The following is an 8,244-nucleotide window of genomic DNA, read 5'->3' as shown; positions in this document are numbered from 1 at the left end:
TGGCACCTGCGCTTGATCGCGCAGCATAATCGTGGTTTAATGACGTAGAACAACAGTAGAAATACCGTGATTCTGGTAGCTGTATAAATGCACCAACAAAAGGTCCATCTGTCAAACACCAACGCAGCGTCACTGATCGCCGAATAGTTTTTTTTAGATTGCCGAGAGTTTATAATCTAAGCGATACGGTTAAATCTCTCATGTGCGACAGGGTGTCACGGGTTTTGACGTCATTTTTGGGCCTACATGGATCCCTCCATGCAGGCTTTGGTCGGCTTCACTGTCCGATCTCCCCTTGAGAAGGGCGGGTCGTAAGAAACAAGGTAGAGTGATCCAAATCAAAGCCGCTTCAGACTGCGACCGTAACCTAGCAGATGGTATAAGTTACTCCCAAGTCCACAACATCATTGTTCCACATCTTACCATCAGGACTAAACGTTGAACTGTTGCCGGTGTTCTGACGATCTATGCTGCCTTGTCGAAAAAGGCTACCATAGCGCAAATCGATAGACTCGACTCTACTCGGCCCTGCTCCGTTTTCCATATGCAGGTAGTACCCAGAGATAGTACGTAGCTTATCGTCATAGCGACGCCACACACGACTGTTGTGATCAATGCGACACACACACCAGCGATCCACACAGCTTTCTCTTTTTTAAGTTGAAACGTTTCAACCTTACTCAGAATGTAAAGACAGATAAGCGGTATGAAAACCTTCCAGCTGTGTTTTCCTCTGCCGTTGTTGCTGCAGCGGTCTGTGTGACGGCGGGAGCAGAGGGCTCTGTGAGCGGGCGGCTGGCCGGCCTCACCAGGTTGGCTCAGGCTTCCCCCGCAGCCACTCACGGAGCTCCTCAACTCCGACAATATTCAAGTACATTTTTGTTCCGCCATCACTTCCCGTAAAACTGTCAATATTTGAATTCTACACAGCTGATTTCTCACCTCAAAACTTCTCAGAAGTGGATTTATTGATGAAATTCCATACGAAAACTGTAAAATATAAAACTTTCTGTTGCCTCTGTCTGGTGCAGCAATGATGATGCAGTGAATAGTGAATATTCTCTCTGACCAATCAGTAGTCTGTCCTGTTTTCACGTTACATTTTAGTTTCCCTCCGCTCGCTTGGAACCTCGATGGAGGTGAGGTGATAAAAAAAAAGTACCTGGAAGCAGGTACAGGTACAACATTTCTACAATGGAAACCCAAACACAGGCGAGTCGAGCCAAAGGGCCTCCGCTCAGACTAGCTTGGTTTGAGGGCGTGCCTGACCCCGCTAGCTGCTTGGCAAGCTTTATGACACATTTTCATTGTGACGTCACAAGTAAAGGAAGTGAAGGGCTGGACTACAAACGAGCTGTTTTCAAGCGGTTCAGAGCAGAGTTTTCTGTGGATGATGGGAAATCCCTTTGGGCTGGACTTTGGGCTTTTTCACTTTGCAAACCAGTTACATGCACAAAAAAAGAGATATAACTCAATAAAGGAGAGGGGAAAAGCCAAAAAGCAGAATCCCACCTCTTTAAAAGTATTTTATTTACAATATTGTACAGAATGAAATAATCATCTCATCAGTTTATCAGCTCAGCAATTAACAGTATATCAATGTTATTAACTGATCCTCAATTTCTTTTCTGAAATGTAAGCCTACATTCTTCCCAAATTACCACACTGCAACTGGTTATGTAGAACAGCAAGAATAATAAAAGAATAATAATCTAATTTAAAGATTCAGTGTGTAATATTTAGGAGGATCTACTGACATATATTCAATATAATATCCATAACCATGTTTGAGTGGCCTTTTATTGCGGCCAGCCTAAGTCCTTTTATTGCGGCCAGCCTAAGTCCTTTTATTGTGGCCAGCCTGAGGCACAAGTCTGCTCAGCATCTTGATATGCCACACCTGTGAGGTGGATGGATTATCTCGGCAAAGGAGAAGTACTCACTGACACAGAGTTTGACAGATTTGTGAACAATATTTGAGAGAAATAGGCCTTTTGTGTACATAGAGAAAGTCTCAGATCTTTGAGTTCAGCTCATGATAAATGGGGGCAAAAACTAAAGTGCTGCGTTTATAATTTTGTTCAATATATATATAAATCTACATAAATAAACATAATTTCAAACCAATATATTATTATTTTGGCACAGAACTATACCATACAATTTTTATCCACAGTATATTAGTCATAGAATATTATGATATATGACATATATACATGTAGTCATGTGCATCAACAGCTAGAGCTAAGCATCCAGTAACTTTGACTAACACCAAATTACCCGATGTCCCAATGTTCTGTACCTGAATTCAGTATTATGTTAGAAAATCACAAAAGCCAAAGTGTTAAAAATAAAAAGCAGCCATTAGGCCAAACCTTTACATGACAGGTGAGTTGAAATAACTGTAAACTTTGCATGAATGTGTTCTCCCTCCTTCGCTCCTGTGGAGGACCGGAGTGACTGATCTGCAGTAGTTCTGCTCCTGACTCTTTGTTTTTCTCGCTTTGTTCTGAGCACCTTGTTATAGCACCTTTCTAGTCTTTTCGACCACTCAAAGCGCTTTTACGCTACATCACATTCACGTTGCCCAAGGACACTTTGACATGCAGAGGAGGAGCTGGGGATTGAACCGCCGACCTTGCGATTAACAGGCAACCCGCTCAACCTCCTAAACCACACCTGCCCACATCACACGGATCGGCACAACAAACCAATTCAGAACGCCGTCCACACCGAGAGCTGGCGACGACGATGAGTGACACGCAGAGATGCTGCGAGGGATCACATGCACGACACACACACACTGAAGACAAGAGGACGTAGAAGAATGCTTCAAATCCAACAGGACTAGTTGGATTGTGTTTATTTGATGTGAAAGAAAATAAAGATATGTTTGGAATAATGAGACAGCAGGAGGACAGGTGCAGCTTAACAGGTTAAATTCAGAGACTTTTCCCTTTAAGAAATCAACAACATCATGAATATAATCATCCTCTTTATCTCTAACTGCTCTGTTCCACTGTCACACAGACCTTCACTGCTGACAGCTTCAGCTCATCACTAGTGTAAATGTATGGAAACATCCTCTCAGTGAAAGTGTGTGTGAAGGTGTGTATGTGTGTGTTAGTATCAGGATCAGAGAACGACAGATTTCCTCTGTTCCAGTCCAGATTCACTCTGATCCTCTGGGGCTTCTTCTGAACTCTGAGATCAGTGGGTGGAGCTGGTGGTGACCATGCTGAGTATTCACCTCCAGAGAACATTATTGTCCATAATCCAGACCGTATGAGTCCCTTCCTCTGAACAGACTCTGCTAACACACCAAGTATCCAGTGTCTACTGTCTCCAGCCTCGACATCCCAGCTGTGAGTCCCTGAGTTAAAGCCCTCAGAGCCCAGAACAGACCAGTGATTAAACCTCTCTGGATGGTCAGGAAGCTGCTGTCTCTCTCCTCCTCGTCTCACACTGGTCAGATCTTCAGACAGGATGAGTCTTGGATGAGCAGTGTTTGGGTCCAGAATCACAGGAGTGTAGGAGACCATGTCCTTCATCTTGTTCCAGATGTTGAAGGTCAGGTTGCCCAGGTGTTTGGCCTGGTCTATCAGAGCTCCTGAGGGCAGCTGTGGATCATCCAGCAGGGGGCGCTGCTGGACTCTTTCCACTGCAGCCTTGTAGTTGAGCAGGAATGAGACGTCTTCAGCTCTCAGCTCCTCCTCTGTGGCTCTGACTGTGTCTGAAAGAGCTGCTATCTCTCTGCTCAGAGCCTCCATCTTCTCCTTCATCATCTGACTCTTCTGCTCCTCTTCCTCCCTCAGTGCAGCCATCCTGGCCTCCTCTTCCTCCTCTAGAAACTGCTGAAGCTTCTTAAACTGCTCCTTAATCTGCCTCTCTGTGTGTCGGGCCTGGACCTTCATGTGTTCTGCTGTTTGATCAAACTTCACTTTAACTTGTTCACAAACCTTTAACTTCTCCTTTAAGGGCTCCAGAGTTTCCTGAAGTTCCTTCTTGTGTTGTCGTGCAGCTTCATCGACGGGTCTGAATCTGTGGTTGCTGTGTTTTTCTGAATCTCTGCAGACGACACACACTGGCTGCTGATGGTCCAGACAGAAGAGTTTGAGTTTCTCAGAGTGCAGACTGCAGAGAGCCTCTGAAGCTCTCTGATCTCTCTCCTGTAAGAAGGCCTCACACAGGTTCTTTAACGCCAGGTTACGAGGTGGTTCTGACCTTGAAGATCTTCTCTTACAAACTGGACACTCAGGTGCTTGTTTTTCTCTCCACCAGCTCTTCAGACAGACTTTACAGAAGCTGTGGCTACATGACAGAAGAACAGGATCTCTGAAGACCTCCTGACAGACCGGACAGCAGAGATCCTCCTCTGATCTGGAAGCCATTTTGTCTCTGAAGCTGAAAACACAGCAGACAGCAGGTTACAACAGGAAGTCAGCTGTGTTTCCCTCCCTGCTGTAGAAAGCTGCCTCAGTTACTTTCACTGTGAGTCTCTGAGTGTTTCAGGCAGCAGCAGGTTGCAGTTGAAGTACTTCAGCACTTGAGTACCAGAGGTGGAAAGAATTACAATTACTGTTACTGTAATTGAGTAGTTTTTTTGTGTAGCTTTATTTCACAGGGGTTCTGCGCTAATAGGCCGTCTCGCTGCACTTTATGAAAGGTACGAGCTGATTTTATCCGCCTCTGAGCCGAGAAAGTTGGTGAGAGAGACGAGACAGAGAGGCAGAACGATCTCTGTGTGAAACGACGGTCACATCTGCCGCTCTTTTTGCACGCCGCTGGTTCCGGTAAAACCAGACCGCTATATGAAAGAACACATGGTTGCGGGATAATACTGCAAACTTTTGTTCTGTATTTATCGAATCCGACATATGCAGATATTCTTTCTTTGATTTCCGTATGAGGCGGCTACACCCTCACTCCCCCCGCTTCCCCTCCCGACTCCTGTACCGTCCCATAACGCCCACCCCAAAACTACGCCAATGAATCGCAAGAAACATGAAATGAATATAAAAAGCAACTAATGAACACGATTTTAGATCCCTTGGTACATCAGTGTCCAATTCAAGTGTGACACACGAGAAACAAGAACGCCGGGCTGCTGCATCAAATAGATATTACATGGCGATATTATGTCGTATCATTTACACGCCAATGTGGCCGGTGTTATGGCAGAAAATTGGGTCCTCTTACATTTAATCTTTTATGTATGATCTTTTAATATTATCATTATTATTACTATTATTGTTATAGATATATGTATTGTGATTTTATCCTTAACCTTTCCTTCCTCTATACTCCTTATGTTGGTCTGTCCACATTTACTAGGGTTTAGGTCAGAGCTGTGAGATTGTTTTGGTGTTTTCCCTCTCTTGTTCCCCAAAACATAGAAACCTAGACTGTGTGAATGATGATGCATCCCTTTGCTCGGGGCCAGACGCCTGAAGCCGCCCTAGGTAGCAGGTCTCTGTTTATTCTCTTTTGTTAAATAAATTCTTCAAAGACAACGGTTGGTTGTAACTCAATTCTTTGTTCAACCCCTCACCAGGAGTATAATTTCCACGACAGCAGGTAGCCCTCTAACATTTAGCCACCAAACGGAAAATCCACCCGCATTTGGCGGGTACTAATTTCCTTCCCTGATACTAACGTTTATAATATCCCATTAAAATGACCACCTGTTTGAAGGTAAGGTATATGACTTTATATACAGTACAGTGTTTCCAGCCAGAGTCTAATCTGTTCCACCACAGTTTCTTAATGAAGCAAAAAGATTCTCAAACTTTTCATTATAACATAAAATGTCCTTGTTCTTCCCCATTGATTTGGCAAAGTATCTGTCAAGCAAACTAAAACTGAAAGCGCCAAATGGCTTTGTTCCTTCATCAAATCACAAAAGACTGCAATATAATTAAATAACTATAACAAGAATAAGATATTAAATCAATGTAAATAAGGAGGAGGTTAAAAATTAACTTTAAAAAAAAGCAACTTTTAAAATATGAAATGAGCTGCTTTTACTTGAGTAGGTTTTTAGATCAGTAACTTTACTTGTACTTAAGGAAAAATTCATCAAAGTAATCGTACTTTTACTTAAGTAGAATATTTTTGTACTCTTTCCACCTCTGTAGAGTCACAGCTTTGTAATAAAGGTTAATCATACCGTCTGTCTGTTGCAGCGTCTCTTCTTTCTGAAAATTGAACAGGAACAAACTGTTTCCTGATTTGTCTCAGGTGAGTAGTGTGAGGGGCGGTGCTTTGTTAGACCTGCTCTGCTAAAACTGGTATTTTCACCTGTAACACAGAGTGTGTTTCATTCCTAAGCACTGATTCACTGGAGACTGATAGCTGATAGGTAATCTGGCATACCGGGCAAATTCCCGGTGGGCTGACGCACCTTTGGGGCCAGTGTAACATCAATCATCTATTTATGTAACTGTTTTTTAAAAATGGGCCAACGACTGAGCCATAAAGCATGGACAGTGGCACATTGGGTAATTTTCTGTTAACTCCTCCGAAGCCACGAGTCCGATCGGCACGAAACTTGGCACGGGCTATCCATGGACCAAGCCGTTAAAGGTTTGTAGAGGGAATTCTGATCCAAGTCAAAATGTGCCAAATATAAGCTAACAAATGTTTGGAAAGGCCAATCTACACCAAACTCGGGGACCTTATCTGGCACGCCCTCCCGAGAGGCTGTTTGAAATTTTGTGTGAATCCACCTCTAGGTGCCGCTATTAATCGTATATCAACTAACACTCCCATACAGTGCCTTGCAAAAGTATTCGGCCCCCTTGAACTTTTCGACCTTTTGCCACATTGCAGGCTTCAAACATAAAGATATAAAACTGTAATTTTTTGTGAAGAACCAACAACAAGTGGGACACAATCATGAAGTGGAACGAAATTTATTGGATATTTCAAACTTTTTTAACAAATAAAAAACTGAAAAATTGTGTGCAAAATTATTCAGCCCCCTTAAGTTAATACTTTGTAGCGCCACCTTTTGCTGCGATTACAGCTATAAGTCGCTTGGAGTACGTCTCTATCAGTTTTGCACATCGAGAGACTGAAATGTTTGCCCATTCCTCCTTGCAAAACAGCTCGAGCTCAGTGAGGTTGGATGGAGAGCGTTTGTGAACAGCAGTTTTCAGTTCTTTCCACAGATTCTCGATTGGATTCAGGTCTGGACTTTGACCTGGCCATTCTAACAACTGGATATGTTTATTTGTGAACCATTCCAGTGTAGATTTTGCTTTATGTTTTGGATCATTGTCTTGTTGGAAGACAAATCTCCGTCCCAGTCTCAGGTCGTTTGCAGACTCCATCAGGTTTTCTTCCAGAATGGTCCTGTATTTGGCTCCGTCCATCTTCCCATCAATTTTAACCATCTTCCCTGTCCCTGCTGAAGAAAAGCAGGCCCAAACCATGATGCTGCCACCACCATGTTTGACAGTGGGGATGGTGTGTTCAGGGTGATGAGCTGTGTTGCCTTTAAGCCAAACATAACCTTTTGCATTGTTGCCAAAAAGTTTGATTTTGGTTTCATCTGACCAGAGCACCTTCTTCCACATGTTTGGTGTGTCTCCCAGGTGGCTTGTGGCAAACTTTAAACGAGACTTTTTATGGATATCTTTAAGAAATGGCTTTCTTCTTGCCACTCTTCCATAAAGGCCAGATTTGTGCAGTATACGACTGATTGTTGTCCTATGGACAGAGTCTCCCACCTCAGCTGTAGATCTCTGCAGTTCATCCAGAGTGATCATGGGCCTCTTGGCTGCATCTCTGATCAGTCTTCTCCTTGTATGAGCTGAAAGTTTAGAGGGACGGCCGGGTCTTCGTAGATTTGCAGTGGTCTGATACTCCTTCCATTTCAATATTATCGCTTGCACAGTGCTCCTTGGGATGTTTAAAGCTTGGGAAATCTTTTTGTATCCAAATCCGGCTTTAAACTTCTCCACAACAGTATCTCGGACCTGCCTGGTGTTTTCCTTGTCCTTCATGATGCTCTCTGCGCTTTAAACGGACCTCTGAGACTATCACAGAGCAGGTGCATTTATACGGAGACTTGATTTCACACAGGTGGATTCTATTTATCATCATTAGTCATTTAGGTCAACATTGGATCATTCAGAGATCCTCACTGAACTTCTGGAGAGAGTTTGCTGCACTGAAAGTAAAGGGGCTGAATAATTTTGCACGCCCAATTTTTCAGTTTTTTATTTGTTAAAAAGGTTT

General features: G+C 43.4%; 1 protein-coding gene across 1 annotated transcript; it reads right to left on the bottom strand.

Moving 5' to 3' along the window:
* Window positions 1–2,023: 2,023 nt before the first annotated feature.
* LOC119886884 (nuclear factor 7, brain-like) lies at window positions 2,024–6,199 on the bottom strand. The gene is made up of 2 exons (XM_038697858.1): window positions 6,170–6,199; window positions 2,024–4,404 (listed from the first exon to the last, which is right to left on the bottom strand). The coding sequence occupies exon 2, from the start codon at window positions 4,389–4,391 to the stop codon at window positions 3,003–3,005; it is 1,389 nt and encodes a 462-aa protein (XP_038553786.1). The 5' UTR covers window positions 4,392–4,404; window positions 6,170–6,199; the 3' UTR covers window positions 2,024–3,002.
* Between the last annotated feature and the right edge of the window lie 2,045 nt (window positions 6,200–8,244).

Source organism: Micropterus salmoides, unplaced genomic scaffold (genome assembly GCF_014851395.1).
Source record: "Micropterus salmoides isolate LMB-PRFRI ecotype aquatic unplaced genomic scaffold, ASM1485139v1 Ms_hic_scaffold_4, whole genome shotgun sequence".
Classification (NCBI taxonomy): domain Eukaryota; kingdom Metazoa; phylum Chordata; class Actinopteri; order Centrarchiformes; family Centrarchidae; genus Micropterus; species Micropterus salmoides.
This window is presented reverse-complemented; position numbering and strand designations above follow the sequence as displayed.

Coding starts and splice junctions, on each gene's coding strand:
- LOC119886884 (XM_038697858.1), bottom strand. CDS start 4,391: ATGGCTTCCAGATCAGAGGAGGATCTCTGCTGTCCGGTCTGTCAGGAG.